At 42.1% G+C, this 20,199-nt stretch overlaps 1 protein-coding gene across 3 annotated transcripts in view; it reads left to right on the plus strand.

Moving 5' to 3' along the window:
• The window catches only part of USE1 (unconventional SNARE in the ER 1), an 86,444-nt gene extending 79,129 nt beyond the window's left edge, over window positions 1-7,315 (plus strand). For all 3 annotated transcript variants that reach the window (XM_066604556.1, XM_066604557.1, XM_066604558.1), the window contains exons 6-8: window positions 1,530-1,560; window positions 2,718-2,880; window positions 5,025-7,315. In XM_066604556.1, the coding sequence (XP_066460653.1) occupies window positions 1,530-1,560; window positions 2,718-2,880; window positions 5,025-5,207 (377 nt within the window). In that variant the 3' untranslated portion in view covers window positions 5,208-7,315. The remainder of the gene's footprint in view (window positions 1-1,529; window positions 1,561-2,717; window positions 2,881-5,024) is intronic.
• The last annotated feature ends 12,884 nt before the right edge of the window (window positions 7,316-20,199 follow it).

Genomic DNA, 20,199 nt, shown 5'->3' on the forward strand with positions numbered 1-20,199 from the left:
AGGATTTGCGCATGCGTCCGGCGATTTTATAAAACCATTGCTTTGCAATGGTATCGGACACATGAGCGCTTTTTATGCGCTCGTCCGATAAATTATAGAACAAAAAAATCGCAGATCGCACCTATCTGCGATCTGCGATTCCTGTTCTCTTCTGTATATGCGCTCAATGGGGCCGGCGGCAGCAGCGCCGACCCCATTGAGAACATATAGAAGACAAATCATTCTTCTCTGCCACAGCTGTAACAGCTGTGGCAGAGAAGAACGATGTTTGCCCATTGAATTCAATGGAGTGGCAATACAGCCGCTCCAATGAAAGCAATGGGCTGCCGGCGTGCGCGGGGTGAATTGTCGGGAAGGGGTTAAATATATAAGCCCTTCCCTGCAATTCATCCTAAAATGTGTTAAAATAAAAAAAATTTGTATACTCACCTTTCCGCTGCAGCCGGAGTCCAGCCGCGGCCGCTGTCAGTTCTCCTGAACTGCTTCTCGGCACTATTCAGCCGGTGGGGCTTTAAAATCCCCGGCTGCTGAATGATCTGCCTCTGATTGGTCACAGCCCTGACCAATCAGAGGCCGGTTTCACTCACACACCCATTGAGTGACTGCTGCCTCTCAGCGCTGAGCCAATCAGGGGCAGGTCTGACTCACATCCATTCATGAATTCATGAATGGGTGTGAGTGAGGCATGCCTCTGATTGGCTCAGCGCTGAGCCAATCAGGGGGCAGGTCTGACTCACACCCCCTTCACACCCACTGCAGGACGGCCGCGCGGAGCTCCGGCTGCCAGGAGAAGGTAAGTATACAATTTTTTTTTTATTTTAACACATTTTAGGATGAATTGCAGGGAAGGGCTTATATATTTAAGCCCTTACCGACAATTCATCCCACACTCGCCCGCAGCGCATTGCTTTAAATGGAGGCGGCTCTATTGCCGTCTCCATTGAATGCAATGCGCTGGACAGCTCCGGCCCGTTTCTAATGAAACGCGGCTAGGAGCAGATTTTCGGGCGATTTGCGGGCGACTTGCGCGCACCGGTCACGCGTTTTGCGGATGCGCATCCGTCATGCGATCCGCACATCGCGCGAAAAAACGCCCGTCTGACTAAGGCCTAAGTTAGTTTTCCCCAAAACTAGAGCAGCTTGTAATACAGGCTATGGTTACTAAATTTCTGGAAATGGGTCGATGATGTGGGGACTTATTCTGATTGTTATATTTGGAATTGGGAAAGAATTTTGTCCCCAAGATGAGGAACATTGGCTCTTACCTCCATATATGTTTGTTCTTTGTTTGTTTTTTTTGCCTTTTTCTGCATTCACATTGCAGGACAATAGGCTGAACTGGATGGATATGGGCCTTTTTTTCAGCTCTGTTGAAGTGTGATATTTTAGTGGTCACGATTTATAGCTCGTATGTCAAAAGTAAGCAACTCGAATAGGCTACAGCTGATTGTAATATTTAAATGTAGTTTTATTGGAATTACAGTATGATTAGCTAATTCATTGCGTAATGTATTTTTTGTATTTGCTAGGTTCAGGGGATTTATACCCAAGAAGAAGGAAGTGAGTAGTGGAATCAGCTTTACAAAAACTCTCTTTATTACATTTTAAAAAATCCAAAACCTGAAAGATAGACCTCACATTAATGCATTATTACAACAAGACCTTACAGAACATGATGCATCCACACTCTGCGGCGTCTGTTCTCACACAACAGCAGTTACACCTTTTAAGGACCTGTTATTTTTTTTACTTTTACTGCAGGATCTCCAACACCTCTCAAAAGGGGAAATATGTACTGAGCAGTTGATAGTGAATGTTGTGGGAAAGGGGTAACATTTTTCTCTACAGGTTTGATTATGTAAAGTTTATTTTTTTCCCTATCAGGACAGTCAGTATGTTTCTTCTGTAACTGCTGATCTAACGTAGTAGCAGATAACTGAGCTGTATTAGTTTGTATGGAGGGGTAGCAGGAGCCAATCCCGCTCCATACAATGCAGGTGCTGGCTGTTTTTTACAGCCGATACCTGCCCCATCAGCTGTTAACCCTTTAAATTCCGCTGTAAATTCTGACAGCGGCACTTAAATGCCCCGATTAGAGTTCGGGGGTCCTAAATGGCCCCCTGCAATAAGATTGTGGGGTGCCGTTCAGTTGCCATGGCAGCCAGGGACCTTCTGAAAGCACCCAGAATGGCCATTGCAAATTGCCTATCAAGCCAGAAAGTGCACAACAACCCAGCCAGTCAAAGAATAGCTGCCATATTTAAAATGGCAATATCCTGGCTTCAGTGCCACTCATGAGGGGACATACCCAATCTAAGCTTATTTCTGTTCTTTTGCTCATTGCTTTCTACATTCACTTCTAGTTTCTTTCTTTATGCCTCTTTAGTACAAAGAATGCTTAGTTCTTGCATTGTCAACATTAGATCATTTTCAGCAATTCCATTATTCTTATATCCTTATTAGAGATGAGCGAGTATACTCGGTAGAGGCAATTGCTCGAGCGAGCATTGCCTTTATCGAGTACCTGCCCGCTTTATCTCCCCCGCAGCTCTCTGCCCGCCGCCGGCACCCAAACGTTTCATCTCGAGCGGGCAGGTACTCGATAAAGGCAATGCTCGCTCGAGCAATTGCCTTTACCGAGTATACTCACTCATCTCTAATTCGTATAGATGTCATACATGTAACATGTCAGATAAGTAACTGATTACGTCTTCCAGGGGATCTACTTCCGATGACAAGCAGTCCTCCACAGAGCTTGATGCAGTGATGCAACATCACCACAACATGCAGGAGAAACTGGCCGAGGAGATGCTGCGTCTTACTCAGAATCTTAAGAATAACACCTTAGCGGCGCAGAATGTCATTAAACAGGACAACCAGGTAAATAACTTGCTGAAGAACATAGTATGTTAGGCTGAATGAAGACAATGTCCATCTAGTTCAGCCTGTTTCAACCTCCTTGTTGATCTAGAGGAAGGCAAAAAACCCCAAAAGGAAGGCAATTAGATCTTTTAGGGCAAAAATTCCTTCCCGACTCCATAATGGCAGCCAAAAAAAATCCCTGGATCAACCCTTGATAGTTCCTATCTGTCTGTAGACGCAAATCAACAACCTGCTGTTAACCTAATGTCTATATCCTGTAATATCCTAGCGCTCTAGAAAGACATCAAGTCCCCTCTTAAACTCCTCTATGGATTTTGCCATCACCACATCCTCAGGCAGAGAGTTCCACAGTCTAACTGCTCTTACAGTAAAGAACTCCCTTCTGTGTTGGTGATGAAACCTGCTTTCCTCTAGACGTAGCGGATGCCCTCTTGTTACCGACGCAGTCCTGGGTAAAAACAGATCATAGAAGAGATCCTTGTATTGGCCCCTCATGTATGTATACATAGTTATTTGATTGCCCCATAGCAGTCTTTTTTCCATGCTAAATAATTTCAATTTTGTTAGCCTCTCTGGGTATTCCAGCCCCCTCATTCCATGTATTAACTTAGTTGCCCTTCTTTGAACCCCCTCAAGCATGGCAATATGCTTCCTGAGCACCAGTGTCCCGAACTGTACACAGTATTCCATGTGAGGCCTGACAAGTGCCTTATATAATGGAAGAATAATGTTCTCGTCCCTCGCCCCTATACCTCTTTTAATGCACCCCAAAACTTTATTTGCTTTTGCAGCAGCTGACTGGCATTGGTTGCTTCAGTTAAATCCACAATCCACTAGTACCCCCAGGTTTTTTTCCATATCGCTTTTCCCAAGCTGTACCCAATTTAGTGTATATTGGTGACATCCGTTTCTCCTACCCGGTGCATTAATTACCTTGTATAATTTTGTGTCATCTGCAAATATTGATATTTTACTGTGCAATCCTTCTACTAGGTCGTTGATAAATATATTAAAAAGGATGGGGCCTAACACTGAACCCTGTGGCACCCCACTAGCGACGGTGGCCCAATCAGAGTACAAACCATTTATTACCACCCTCTGCTTTCTATCTCTGAGCCAGTTCTTTACCCATATACACACATTTTCACCCAGTCTGAGCTGCCTCATTTTGTATGTCGACCTATTATGCAGCATGTTGTCAAATGCTTTAGAGAAGTCCAGATATACGAGATCAATAGACTCTCCCAGGTCCAGCCCAGAACTAACTTCATTGTAGAAGCTGATCAGATTGGTCTGATATGATCAACCCCTCATGAACCTATGTTGATGAGGAGTTATTCCGTTGTTCTCCTTGAAGTATTCTAGAATGGCATCTCTCAGAAGCCTCTCGAATATTTTTCCAGTTATAGAAGTAAGACTTACTGGCCTGTAGTTACCAGGCTCTCTTTTGGACCCCTTTTTGTATATTGGAACCACAGTAGTAATGTGCCAATCCAATGGTACAACTTTGGTCTTGATAGTATCCATAAATAATAAAAATAGCGGCCTAGCTATCACATCACTTAGTTCCCTTAGAACCCTTAGGTGTATTCCATCTGGGCCCCGCGATTTATCGATTTTAATCCTCTTTAACCATCTTTGCACTTCCTCCTATGTTAGGTATGTAATGTTTTGCGCGGGGGGGGGGGGGGGGGGGGTCGTTTTATTCCCCTGCATCTCATATGTGACATTTCTTTTTTTGTTTGTAAATACACTTGGAAAAAAAACTATTTAGTAGGTTTTCCTTCCCCCCTCCATTGTCTTCTATGATTTCTCCTGCATTATTTGTTAAAGGGCCAGTGCTCTCAGTGCAAATCCTTTTACTGTTAATATAATTGAAGAGTAATTTAGGGTTGTTTTTGCTCTCTTTGGTCATCAGTCTTTCTGCCTCCTCCTCAGCGATTTTGATCTTTTCTTTACATATTTAGTTTTTTTCCCTTTATAATTTTAGCGCTTTTTTGATGCCTTCTTGTTTTAGTAGTTTAAACACTTTTGTTAATTGCCCCCTTAAGAAGGCAATAAATATCTTATTTTCTTAAACATGGACACCTATTTGCTGATGAATATGCAAACACTGGTTTCACTCCTTTTTGTTTCACTAGACACTTACTCAATCTTTGAAACTGGCGGACCAGAACTTTGAGAAGTTGAAGACTGAATCAGACCGTCTCGAGCAGCACGCAAAGAAATCTGTCAATTGGCTCCTATGGATTATGCTGATCTTTGTCTGCTGCACGTTTATTAGCATGATACTCTTCATCCGACTGTTCCCACGGCTGCGGTAACATCGCCAGTCTCACTGTTAGCAGTTTGGATATCTATACATTTAAGAAGTCACATGTGGATTTATTTACTGGTTTGCTACTACAGGGTTTTTGCAGTTCGCTCCTTTTTGCCTAAAACTTATTGTACAACACCAAAAGTTATTTCACTTTTTTTGTGAACTATAGGCCTTCAGTTGTACAGGGTAAATGAGTAGGGTTATAGCATTTCTGTGGGGAGACCCTTGTGGTCAACCCTCAACCCACTGGATTGGATTTGAACAACTGACAATCCATTCCTGTCTCCTAGAATTGGCTACAATAAGGACATTTTGAAGAACTTCAGGAAGCACAAGGCAATGTCTTCTGAAATCATTACATATGCAGGGATTTACTTCTCCCATCAACATGCTGCAAACTGTCATTTGTTGTTAAATTACAAGTGGTTGTTTGCGTTCCATGCCTCCGTTACAGTGCATCTGTCCACAAATTTTGAGTCCTAATGAGTACACATTTACGATATTTTCCTCTGTGGATATTCTGGTAAATATGTTTCACTTTTTCCCATGTTCCCTTTTGGTATTTTTGAGAAGGGTTCACTTTGAAGTGAATGAATCTAAGGGGTCGGCTGGTGTCTAAATTTGTCTAAACACAGAAGCTGCGGTGAGGTCTCTAACTAATTAGATTTGCTCTTCTATAGAATATAGGAAATCATATGATTCAACGCCAAAAGAAATCTCCGCAAGCTGATATAATATAAAAATATAAAACTATAAGCTTTATTAGTACAAAAAAAAATCAATCAAATAGCAAGGACACAATCATGATGGCTTAAAGGGAAGATACATGAACATCATAAAGAAAACCTATGGACGACAACCAAGTAATTCCGTGCCTATACAATAAAGGGGAATTAAGTAATGCAAAGTCACCAGTTTAAGGGTCTGTATGTACTATGCCTGTCTCATAATTTGTGTATCCTTTTCACCTTCTATATTTTTATGTACATCTTGTCTCATATTTTGAGTGACTTTGTATTACTTCATACCCCTATATGCAGGGGTATGTGTCTGGCCACTACTAATAAAATGCTAATTTATCTAAAACTGCTGCCCACATCCCCACAGCGGACAGATCACTGCAATCAGTGTGACTGTCACTACCTTATGGTGATCTCGCTGAGGGCTGCAAAAACATTGTGACCGAGTCTCTTGAAGATACAATGCGGATCTCCTGAGTCTATCTGAGTTGGAACCTCTGGTTGGAGGATCTGTCAAACATGCGTCTGAAAATACTGGAAGAGAAAGCGCTGCACACACTGCTTTTTCTTCCATCCTAAAAACCGGGCAGCTGGGCAGAAAGCGGGCAGACCCAGTTATAGTCAATGGGATCCACCTGGTGCTGTTCAATTCCTTCCAGAGACTGAGCCGTTCATCGGGTCTGCCCGGCACTGTTTAATTCTGTCCTGAGACGGAGCTGTTCGACCGCGGGAATTCCCTTTCCTGCTCCCGAAGCAGGAAAGTAGATTCCCCTGCGCCGATGTGAAACCATTCTAACTCACAGTCACATAGTGATAAATATGTTTAACTTATTTTATGATCATCGCTCCAAAGACACAGAAAATAGTTTTTCTATGCTAATAGGTAATATGACTTGAACCTCATGCAGGAAGATTCTCTGAATGCAATTGTTTCTTTTTAAGACCTTGTGAAAGTTTACAGTTTGCTTATGTTGATCCAATATAGCTAACAAAAAAAAATTAAGTGAATAGCTTCAAAAAATGTACCATATTCAGATAGTACAGTCACATTAACACGGGCGTAAATGCACTTTGTATTCCGTGCGTAATACGGAGTGTATAGAACCCATTGATTTCAATGGGTGTATACACATCAATGTATTTTTTCACACAGGCATTACTCATGCTTACACCATGTGAATGAGCCCTTACTCTGATAGTGGAGTAGTCTTAGAATGCCTCCTTTTGTTAAAGTACAGACAATAGAAAAGGGAAAAGAGGAACACAATGACTTCAGGATCGGACTCGACAGCATGTTTCCTTTTAGTCTCTATATAGGCATATAGGTCCGCACACATATTGCTTTTCATTGAAAATAAATCCTATTTCTGAATTTGCTTACCTTTTTATTTTAAGATGCATTGGAGTATTTTAATAATTATGCTTTTGAAAATACACATAGCCTTTAAATTGTTCATAATGAATACCATATATTAGAGTCTTTTCCAAAAAAAGTTTAAGTAATAGATAAATGGCTGATTTATAGTATGACATCATATACAATAGCACTGAAAATATTTCCTCACTGGTGTGTAGTTGTTGATGGCTGTAGAAATAGGAAAGTCCCGCAGCACACCTAACACATGCACTTAAAGGGGTTGTCCCGCGAAAGCAAGTGGGGTTATACACTTCTGTATGGCCATATTAATGCACTTTGTAATATACATCGTGCATTAATTATGAGCCAAACAGAAGTTATTCACTTACCTGTTCCGTTCCTGGCGTCCTCGTCTCCATGGTGCCGTCTAATTTTCAGCGTCTAATCGCCCGATTAGACGCACTTGCGCAGTCCGGTCTTCTCCGTTTTGAATGGGGCTGCTCATGCAGGAGAGCTGCCCCTGTAGCTCCGCCCCGTCACGTGTGCCGATTCCAGCCAATCAGGAGGCTGGAATCGGCAATGGACCGCACAGAAGCCCTGCGGTCCACCGAGGGTGAAGATCCCGGCGGCCATCTTCACAAGGTAAGTAAGAAGTCACCGGAGCGCGGGGATTCGGGTAAGTACTGTGCGTTGTTTTTTTTAAGCCCCTGCATCGGGTTTGTCTCACGCCGAACGGGGGGGGGGGGCTATTGAAAAAAAAAAAAAAACCCGTTTCGGCGCGGGACAACCCCTTTAAGTGCAGAGGTTCCAATCTGTGTATGCCAAGCCACCTGTGGGGTCATGAACCCAACCCCAAATAAATGCCTTGAGGCTTGAAAAAGACTTAGATTAAGTCGAAACGTCGCCATTTTATGGAGCAATAAAACCTTTTTCTACAATTTCTACACCGTTGATGCTGCCGCCTCCTTGGACACCATAGTTGTTGATGGCTGTCACTGTTGAATGTAGTATGTCTTCCTGTATATGTTTACCAGGAAAATTTATATTAGGAGACTTTTAGGCCACTTTCAGATGAACCTGTTGTGGGTGAGGACCCCGGACTGATCATGGGTCTATTGACCCAAACTCATAGGAGTATAGTAACTTAAGAGTGCTGTGTGTTTGGGTCAGTAGACTCAGTCAGGCCATGACATTCAACTGTATTAGGCCGGGCACACACGGGCAGATTTGGATTGCAGATTCCATGATCGCTGTCTGCGTGGAAGATCGGCGGTAAAACGCTGGCATGAAAAGGCATGCATTTTCACTTTTGTGTTCACACTTGCAGACACGAATTGCGTATTCCACGAGTAGAAGAAAAATAGCAACATATTCTATTTTAGCTCTGATTCCACACAGACAGCCCCCGTTGAAGTCAATGGATTGAAGTGTTCCGTTACCCATATGCCATTAACATTGCGTTTGAGCAGCAGAAACGCTCACAATTTCAAATGAAAATAGCTAGAAAACCCAGAACGTTGGGTGGAGGGGGAGGTGAGAGCTTTTTCTTCCGCGTGGACGATACGCTGTGCACAGCATGCATGCACGCTCATTCGCAATTACCTTCCGGGAATGATCGCAGGTCTTTCGTTGCGGAAATCCGTATGCGGAATCTGACCCATTTGTGTGAGCCTGGCCTTAGTGGTGCAGAAATGCATCCATAATAGGCTTGTCTGAAACTGGCTTTAAAGTGGCCGTACACAATAGATAGTAGTAGGTTATTGGTAGGATGAATGTTTATCTGATGAGCTATCATTTCACCGACCCAGCCATACACATTTTAGTCCATGTTGGCCAGTACGATTACTACGATACCAAACTTATGTTGTTTTTTTTGTTGTTTTTTTTTTTTGCTGTACTACTTGTATTTTTTATTTAAGATATTTAATTTTTTAAAATCATTTTCTATGTCAATTTTCTGTGCACAACAGCTTTTTTATTTTTCTGTGAACATAGTTATGTGAGGGCTCATTTTGTGCGGTATGTCCTGTTTCCGTTTAGTACCATTTTCGCATACAATTGACTTTTTGATCCCTTTTTATTACATTTTTTCTCGGAGATAGGGTGACCAAAAAAGTGCGTTCAGGAGTTTTTTAACTTTTTTTTTTTTTTGGACCACGTTCACCATGTGAGGTAAATAATTCATTACTTTGATTGATCGGACTTTTATGGACGCAGCGATACCAAACACGTATTTTGGGTTTATTATTATTATTTTTTTATTGCAAATATGGCAAAAGGTTTTTTTTTTTTTTACTTTTATTACTTTCTTTTTAATAATTACTAAAACTTTATTGATCTTATTTTTGCACTTTCTTTTAGTCCTCCTAGAGGACTACAACCAGTGATGCTTTGATCGCTCCTGCAGTGTAACGGGGATGGCTTGATAGGCAGTCTGCTAAGGCAGCCCTGGGGCCTTTCAGAAGGCCCCCTTGCTGCCATGACACCTGCACGGCTTCCCCGATCTCACCGCGGGGGGCCGTACAGGACCCCTGAACATTGTTCGGGGGATTTAAATGTTGCTGTCAGAATTGACAGCGACATTTAAAGGGTTAATAGCTGCGATCGGCCGATTGCGGCTATTGCCTGCGGGTGTCAGCTGTAATAAACAACCGACGCCCGCGCTGTATGGAGGGAGATAGCGGCGCTATCTCCCTCTATACACGTCCTGCAACAGCAGGACGTAAAAACACTATAGGGCCGTCACTAAGGGGTTAACCACCCCACCCCAATAGTTTAGGATGAGCTTTGTTGTTCTGCAGGGAAACGGCATTACATTTTTAGACTAACAAACTCCTACTTAAGAAGGCTGCTGCTCCAGTTCTATCAGTGCAATTAAAATGCTGCTGGTGTCATTTAAAAGCCAACCAATATTCTTGGCTTTAAAATGACACTAAAATCATGTTGGAAGCCTTTAGAGAATCAAAACTACAGCTGTTGAAAGTTGTGTTGAGAATATTGAATTTACAGCTGTCACTTTTCAGTCAGCATGCAAAGCAGAGAGGAATGGGGGGTCAGCTGGAAGATTTGCGATTTCACTTGTCTGTCCCTGGGGAGGTGTGACATGGACTTTTCTTTGGGTTATCACCCTTCCCCCTTCATCAATCAGAGGGTATATTTCATCTCTCTGTCACACATGGAGTTTTTTTCTCCCCAGAAAACGAGTGAAAAAATAACATTATTTATCCAGAACAGTAAGTTATGTAACAAAAAAATAGCAGTTTTCTGTTAATCTTGCTCCTACAAAACAGGAATGAAAAATAATCAGAATTTCAATCGTATACCTCAAAATGGTACCTAAAAAAGTACAAGTGGTCCTGCAAAAAATAGCCCTTATATAGCTTTGTTGATGAGAAAATATCAGTGGTCTGGCCTTGGAATGGGGTGCCACATTGGTAAAAATGTAAAAAAAGTTATTCAATAACCCATGAGTTCTGCACCAAATATATTTAGAAGACACTCAAAATAAAATGACATTTTCCAATTTTAAGGTGACCGTTAAGCAAAGACCGTTTCCTAGGAAGGCGTGTAATTACAATGCTCCACGCGGCAAAAAATTGGTAGTCATGGGAGACAACAATGGACAGATTGAATTATCTAGATGGAACTGGTATCTGATTCCCAGAAGATGATTATTTACATGCTACATGAAAGATTGCCCAAAAATCTCCACACTTGCACAGTTACTCTTCTAAGGCATCTCATTTTCATGGGTAACATTGAATAGTATGTATCGGGACAAAAAAGTTCTATAATATGCTTGAACTCCTTAAGGACCAAGCACAGTGACTTTACGGCGCTTGGTCTGGGGCTTTAATCCCAGCTGCCAGTAAAAAAAAACAAAAAACAGTGCAGGATTAAAGCACCTGCAATGTAGCAGGAGCAGATTGGGTTATCGGGTGTTAGTCACAGCTGAGGACCTGGAGGAGAAGGCAGAAGCCACTTCTCCATTACAGGTTATATAGCGCTATGTAGTGGAGAATGAAAGCGGAAGTGTTACGTGACTGCCGCGTGCCCCCTGCCACAGCGGAACTGCAGGGTCCTAGCAGACCAAGATCAGTTCTGTTAGTGATTACTGTGACTACAGAGGGATGTTTCTCCTGTAACTGGGGCTCCTATGGATGCGCCAGCTACAGTGGAAATGTATGAAATAAAAAAAAAAGACAATGTGCATCAAAATGTCTGAAACAAGATGAGGAACCCATTTCTGTACTTTATTTTAGCGTAAATTACAATGATTTTTAATTAACTCTAAATTTTAAAAGATCATGTTTTGTTTTGTTTTTTACCCCTAATAGAACTATAAAAAACTGGGGAAACATATGGCGAATGAAGAAAAAAATAGACCTATAGGTCATGGAAAAAAAATAAAGCAAAAATTATTTAGTATGTAGTTGCAGAAAAATAAATACGGCAGTCAAACCACCACATGGGTAAAATCCCTAAACTGTCTGGTCATTTAGGACCAAAACACCCTGGTTGAAGGGCCATTTCAGTGAAAACTTTTTTTTCCCTATGCTTGCCCCCCACACCTGATTGCCAGTCACATGCTGGATGCCAGTCATAGGCTGTCTCCTCTGTGTATTTCATGCACTCAATCCTCCCCCTGATGCTCCTCATATGCCATCTTGATGGTGAGATTTTTTATTTTCAGTTCTATAGCAATCCTATGATGTATCAGTGCAGTATTAGCTAGGGGGCTATACCATTTCTGGCTGCTGGGGGAATCGTTTAATTATTATTGCCCTCTATATTGATCTAAAGATTTAAAAAAAAAAAAAACTACAGACCATAAGTATATAGAGTCAGGAGGATGTGCTGTGATTTCTTCCTTTTATAACTGTGAGACAAGACCCTTTAATCATCATCAGTTACTGATAGAAGACTCTGTGTTCCACTCTAGGCAGTTTCTGTGTTGGGATTCACCTAACATTATAACACAGACTGTAAAATTGACTAGTTTCAGATGCCATAACCTCAAATTTGAACTGGTCAAAACTAAGACCACATGACTATCTGAGGAGAAAGAGGCTGTGCCTTTTAGACAGAAAGGAATAACTAAGCAAGGTAACACTAGCTCACGTACAGTGGGTCCACAGAGTCTTCAGACACTTTCCTTTTTTTTATATTTTATGTTGTAGCCTTGTGCAAACTAAAAACAAAAAAAAGAAACATCAAGTTTTTCCCCCATCATTCTACACTCGATACCCCATAATGACAAGCTAAAACAGAATCTTTGAAATCTTTTTAAAAAGAGAAAAACTAATACTTTGCATTGACATAAGTATTTACACCTTGTACTCCGTACTTAGTTCAAGCCCCTTTGGCAGCGGTTACAGCCTCCAGTCTTCTTGGGTATGATGCCACAAGGTTTGCACACCTGGATTTGGGGATTTTCTGCCATTCGTCTCTGCAGATCCTCTCAAGCTCTGTCAGATTGGATGGGGGCCATCCGTAGACAGCCATTTAGAGGTTTCCAGAGGCTGGGCCACTCCAGAGCATTCCATTCACAGATGAACCCTAAGCCCCTCCTGTGTTGTCTTTGTTGTGTGCTTAGGGTTATTGTCTTGTTGGAATGTGACCCTTCTGCCCAGTCTGTGGTCTCTTCTGCTTTTGATCAGGTTTTCCTTAAGACTATCTCTGTACTCCCTTCAGCTTTCTATCAATGCTGATGACACTGCCTGTCCTAGCTGCCGAAAAAACACACCATGTTGCCCCCACCAGGCTTCACTGTAGGGGATGGTATTGGGCCGGTGATGAGCTATTGCTTAAAATTGAGTCCAAAAGGTTCAATCTTGGTTTCATCAGACCACAGAATTTTATATCTGACAGTCTGAGAGCATTTAGGTGCTTTTTGGTAAACTCCAGGCGGCTTTCAAGTGTGTTTTACAGTAGAGCGACTTTTTTTCTGGCTACTCTGTCATAAAGCTCAGACTGGTGGAGAGCTGCAGTGAAGAACGCAGTAAATACAGATGGAACACAGATGTAAATAAAAATGCATACACACCACAAACGCACATATATGCTCAGTGAGAACAGTGCGTTTTTCACGGACTGAAATTGAATATGTGCATGGGCCTTTGTCTGCTCTGACTTGGACATCACACTTCAATAATCAACTAGTCTAATCAAAATACAAAGTAAGGACTCTCTTGCTTTCAAAACTGCCTCTGTATTGTCTTTTGTACTCCTCTACTAGCAGTCTCAACCATCGCCGCAGATTCTGGGATCTCTCCTCAGTAGCATACGGTCTTTGATGATTTTTCTAAACAAAAGGCAGAATCTCTTCCAGCACATTGTCGTGATGACTGTATAATCATCCTTCCACCTGGGCATAAAACTACTTCTCAATTTGAACCTGCTTTCTCTCCTTGGGAGAAAACATGGTATTTATTTGGTCGTCTTATCCAGAACAAACTGGGTTTTTCTTTGTAAAGAGGGATAGGTTTCTGACACCATGTACTGGATATGTACATTAAGGGCCAAATAAAACAACTGTAAAGAGTTGCTACCTGCTTCCATTCATGTCAGATATTGATCAGATTTATTGCAGAAACTTCTTCAACTGTCCTATTTATCTTAATGCGAATTACAGAAATCCATGCCACAAACTGCAGAAACAATTTCCAGTTGCAGAAATTTTTGTAGCAACTTTAACTAACTGAACTTGAAAAGGGCACATATTGATATTGAAATCCAGGTAGAGGATTGGGCGACTAAGACAACCATTAGTACTTGGGATGTTCACTATGAATATCTTGTGATGTCCTCCATCTTATTTAATTTCTGAGCCATTTTTCAGTGGTCTATGGATGATATATCTTTGTATGTCCTGTATCAATTTATGTTTGTCTATCTTGATGACGTTCTCATCTACCCTAAGGACCTAGAATCGTATCACTAATGAGTGCCATGTTCTCCTATGCCTCTGATATTTGTATTGCAAGTGCGCCTTCACGTATCAGGAGATTCCTTTCCTATATATCCTGCATACTACGGGTCTTACAAATGAATCTAGTAAAAGTCTTTACCCATCTCAGATCTCCTAAGTTAGAACTTCGCAAGACTGAATAAAGGATAGTTTATTTTGAGTGTAGACTCTGTCTCCAATATTATTGTGGGACTGTGGGTCATGCTTTTCTGAAGGCTTGCACCAGATATATTCAGAATTTTTCCTTCCCGTGTGAGAGTGGAAAGACTTGTAATTGTGGGGTGGTACCTTTCCATATTGTGCCCTACATATTGGGCTTTTACTCCCTAAAGTTACCACCAACAGAGCCCCCACCCTGACAAAAGTGACCCCAACCTAAAACAATTCTAACAATCTGGTTCTGGATTGGAGTCTCTTGTTGTAACCGCTGCGAACTAGGCATGTAGCGTAGTCAGTAGAAGCCAGAGGTCGGTACACGGGTAATGTTAGCTTGCAGTATGGAGGAACAGACAGGTGGTGGAGCATAACTACTGGCTGGGAGCACAGTAATCTCGCAATAAGAAAGTGGAAGTGCCAGACTTTTATAGAACATTTAATCAGGAACAGGGAGGAGCCACAACAGGGAATTGGACTAAGGGCAAATAAACATGGTCAAGGTCATGTAGGGGAGCTATCCAACTTTCTGAATAGCTCACCAGGAAGCCACTGCCTGGAGGACAGGAGCTCCTGGGTTCGAGTCCTGGTACGAAGTCCTGATACCAATAGTAGAAAACCCTATGTTATTCCCATTCTTAAAACCCACCCTAACACAATATGTTTCTGTCCACAATATCATTGACCGGGAGCACAAGAAGGTTTGAGGTTAATGAAAACTGTACACTAAGCTATTGAGCAGTGTGTCGCAGTAGGGTTTTAGCATTGTGCTTATGGGTAGTGTTACAAAGAGCACACTGCCTCTGGGTAGTGTTTGCATGGAGAGCTGTTTTCGATTGGCACATATCAGTGCCTTCACCCTCTACAGAGCTAAATGCAAGATTGGCCCTTTCCTCTACCCCAGTATTATTTCACCCATATACCAAAAATCCTGCATTTGTGCACGATTCCTCCATTGTGTTTAGTACACTTTTATCTAAAAAGAGTCGTACTATAAAATAGACTGAAATTCACTTTGAGGAATTGCCTTATCTCTTGGAAGGCAGTTTTTACTGTCCTTTTACTAGTAACCTCTTCTAGCCATTGGCTGCTGTGGGTGGACAGGGTTTTGCTGCATTCTGTTTATGTAACATGGCTCTAAGGCCGGTTTCAGAAGAGAGTATTGTAACCCATTCATAATACGGTTTAGTATTACAGAAATGTTACAGATGACATTACAACTGTATGTCATCTGTAATATCATTGTTTGATCACTGCATAAACATAAAAAGTACCCAGAGCTCCAGTGGGAAAACTTTAAACTGTACAATGTGAAGTGCACCCCTAATCCGAGAAAGCGCTGTATAGACAAGAGTCACGTTGGGTAGATTAAAGGAATTCTGGTCCCGATGATTCCTCAGGTAGGTTATTAATTTAAAACAATGTGACGCGTTTCGGCTTATTGTCCAGCCTTTTTCAAGCACATTCATGGTCTATACAACTTGCACACACATATATACACACACAACGCAACATACTGGACAAAAAAACCTAACCCACCACTCTGCACATCTGATGACGCGGCTATTCGTCTCGTTCACGTGACTGAGACGTGTATTTGGAACGCAACAATGCGTTCTATCTGAAGGAGCGTGATGACGCAATGAACATCCAGCTGCGGCTAAAGGCAATGTGCCCATGGTGACGCAACTGTTCGTCGAGGTCACGTGACTGTGATGTATTTTTGAAATGATGGCGTGCGTTCCATCGGAGAAGCGTAATGACGTAATTTCGTCCACAAGGTCACATGGCCACATGACGTATGAATCTATTGGGAATACCTTAATATCAAATGGGTCAACCCTTGATGGTATGTATATCACCCTCATGTGACATAGGAAGGGACCTACTAATCTACATTAGAGCGTTCCATTGATAAGATTGTGTATAAAAATTATTATATCCATTACTTTCCTATATTAAAACCAATGGTATAAATACATAGTTAATTAAAAATGATTAAAATTGTCCAAGGCATGTCTCTATGAGGCTGTCAGGGGGAAGAAATTTTATTATTAGACGTTTACAAATATATATGTTGAGGATGGTATGGCGTTGGGACATATATAGTCATATTTTCTCTGACTATTGTGACTAGTTTTATATCCAGGAGTATAGGAAGTTTGAAAGTGGGGAATTATAAAACATTTCTCTCAGCTAACATCATTAACCCCTTAGTGACCAAGCCTGTTTGCGCCTTAATGACCAGGCCAAATTTTGGAAATCTGACATGTCACTTTAACATAGAATATCTCCGTAAAGGTTTTGTATACCCAAGTGATTCTGACATTTGTTTTTTCGCCACACTTCATTTAAGCGGAAAAAATAGACCAATACAATTTGTGTATATTTCTTAAAAGCAACAAAATTGGGAAAATTTTAGAAAAAAATCTTTTTTTCACATTTTCAACTGCAATATCTCAAATATGTGCAAACATAATATAGACATTTTTGATAAGATATATATTTCCATCTGTTTACTTTATTTTGGGTGCACATTGGAAAGCCTTTTTTTTTTTTTGACCATTTTGGAGACGTACAAATTTAACATTAAATATTAACATTTTGAGGAACACTTTGTTTTCCTACACCAATCCAGGATTGTAAAGGCTCATAGGTGTCAGAATGATAGATACACCCACAAATGACCCCATTTTAAAAACTGCACCCCTTAATGTATTTACTGAGGGTGGGAGGGGGGCAGAAGTATTTTGACCCCACCGTTTCCTTTCAGGAATTAATGCAATTTAGACGAGAAAATAGAAAATTTCATATTTTTGCAAATATGTAATTTTAAACAGGATTTTTTTCTATAGTTCAAATGAAATGAAAATGGATACCCCCATTTGTCCTGTGTTTAGAAATATACCCATTGTGGCCCTAATCTTCTTTCTGTATTCACAACGGGGCCCTAACCGAAAAGAGCAGTGGGTGGTTTTCAGAACAGACATTTTGGAAACTAGTTTTTGAATGAATCTAAGCAAAGCAGAAGTTAAAAATTACAATTTTTATTTTGTTTTAGCAATTATGTCATTTTAAAAATATTTTTTTTTGCACAGCACACACATACATGAGGAATTTCACCCTAAAATGGATCCCCCTGTTTGTCCCGTGTTCAGAGACATACCCATTGTGGCCCTAATTTTTAGTCTGTATGCACAACGGGGCCCTAACCGAAAAGAGCAGCGGATGGTTTTCAGTACAGACATTTTGGTTGAAGGTGTTTTAGGCCCCATTGCCCACTTGTAGAGCCCTTGAGAGGCCGAAACGATATAAAACCCCCCACAAATGACCCCATTTTGAAAACTAGACCCCTTAACGAATTCATCTAGGGGTGTACTGCGTATTTTGACCCCCCCGTTTTTGAATGAATCGAAGCAAAGCAGAAGGCAAAGATTACGATTTTTTTTGGCAATTGTGTCATTTTAAAAATGTGTTTTTTTTTGTACAGCACACATATGAATAAAGTCTTTCACCCCAAAATGGATACCCCTGTTTGTCTCGTGTTCAGAGACATACCCATTGTGGTCCTAATCTTCTGTCTGGATGCACAACGGGGCCCAAACTGAACTGCACATCAAACTTTTAACTGTCTTTTAATTTTTACGTGATCACCATTATCCATGAATAATGGCGAACACGTGACCACGCCCCCCCCCCCCCCCCCCCGCGTGACATCTCCAAGCTCTCGGCTACCTTTAGTAGCCAGGAGATTTTAAATTTCCCCTTGCCCTCCCCAGCTTCTGCGCTTGGCGACGGGCGCATGCGCCAAAGCTGGGGAGAGGTCCACGGATAAGGATCCTGTGGGGGGACATCGCTGGTGGCCTTAATTCAGTAATTTCACCTCCCCTCATGGATCGGATTCGTGACGAGAGGTGAAAAATTAGCTTTTTTTTTTAACTTTTACATGATCACCGTGACTGGAAAACACATACTGTGGCCTCCCATGAAATCTCCAGGCTCTTGGCTACATTTAGTAGCCAGGTGCGGGGAGATTTTAAATTACCCTGGCAATCTGCAGCTTTTGCGCCTGCGTCAGCCATTTTGGCGACGGACGCATGCACAGAAGATGGGATAAGGTCTGCGGATAAATCCGGGGCCCTTAGCTACCTAATTTCACCTCCCCTCACAGATATGAGCCATGAGGGGAGATGAAACAAACTTTTTTTCTTTTTACTTTTTTTTAAAACTTTTACATGATCGCTGTTATCCATTGGATAGCAGCGATTGTGTGACCAGGAACCGCATACAGCGGCTCCCGGTGACAGCTCCCTGCTCTCGGCTACTCATACTAGCCGGGAGCAGGTAGTTTTTAAATTTCCCGGGCCTCCCGGCCCTCTGCGCATGCGCGTGACGTAATGCGTCTGGCGCATATGCGCAGACGCCGGCGCGTCCGGGGAGAAGAAGGAAGACGCTGGACAGAGCGGAGGACCGAGGGTGAGTGTTCTCAGGGGAGCTGAAACTTTAATTGGATAAGTGGATACCGGCGATCCTGTGACAGGAGTGGGGTCCCGCGGCCCGGGATGACAGCTCCGGTAACCAGCAGCATGGAGCGGTCACGTCCTGAGCCTGCAGGGCTGTCATTCCCAGAGGATGCATGTTTTTATGTCTTCTGTGAATAAAGCCCAGCAGGGCAAGATGCAAAAAGCCAATGGGCTGGTCACTAAGGGGTTAACTAGTGGGGTTAAAATATCAAACCAACTTACTAGGTCTTCATCTAATTCATTGAAATTTCACAATAAAAAAAAAAGTTTCCTTCCACGATGCTAAATCTTTTCAAGGACCTCATTAAAGGGGTTGTCCCGCGCCGAAACGGGTTTTTTTTTTTTTCAACCCCCCCCCCCCCTTCCCCGTTCGGCGCGAGACAACCCCGATGCAGGGACTTAAAAAAAAAAACAGCACAGCGCTTACCTGAATCCCCGCGCTCCGGTGACTTCTATACTTACCGGTGAAGATGGCCGCCGGCATCTTCTCCCTCCGTGGACCGCAGCTCTTCTGTGCGGTCCATTGTCGATTCCAGCCTCCTGATTGGCTGGAATCGGCACGTGACGGGGCGGAGCTACACGGAGCCCCATTGAGAAGAAAGGAAGACCCGGACTGCGCAAGCGCGGCTAATTTGGCCATTAGACGGCGAAAATTAGTCGGCTCCATGGGAACGAGGATGCTAGCAACGGAGCAGGTAAGTAAAAAACTTTTTATAACTTCTGTATGGCTCATAATTAATGCACAATGTACATTACAAAGTGCATTAATATGGCCATACAGAAGTGTATAGACCCACTTGCTGCCGCGGGACAACCCCTTTAAGGATCTGGGGGGGGGGTTAAAGTGTTAAAACGAAAAATATGGTTGGTACCGTGGAGCTGAGTGTGATAGTTCTTTCTATTTGTGTACGGTATAGTCTGGTATCCTCCATAATTTTCACAACGAAAAATATAGAACATCATTGTTTGAGCAGTATTTGTCTCCGTATATTTTATTTTCCCAAATTCTGATCTGTATTTACCTGATAGAAAATAGTAGAAATACAGATGCAAATACAGAAAAAATAGGCCATGTTGTGTTTTTTTTAAAAAAAAAACAGCCATGAAAAATATGACCATGTGAAGTTACATTAGAGAATTACTTTACCTCAGTATTACAGTCTGCAAAACGGAGGACAAATACGGAGATGAAATACGTTTGTCTGAAAGCGGTCTGAAGCCGCCGACGGACGCAGTAGAGTATTTGGGTGGGT

The sequence above is a fragment of the Eleutherodactylus coqui genome, chromosome 5 (genome assembly GCF_035609145.1).
Source record: "Eleutherodactylus coqui strain aEleCoq1 chromosome 5, aEleCoq1.hap1, whole genome shotgun sequence".
Taxonomy (NCBI): Eukaryota; Metazoa; Chordata; class Amphibia; order Anura; family Eleutherodactylidae; genus Eleutherodactylus; species Eleutherodactylus coqui.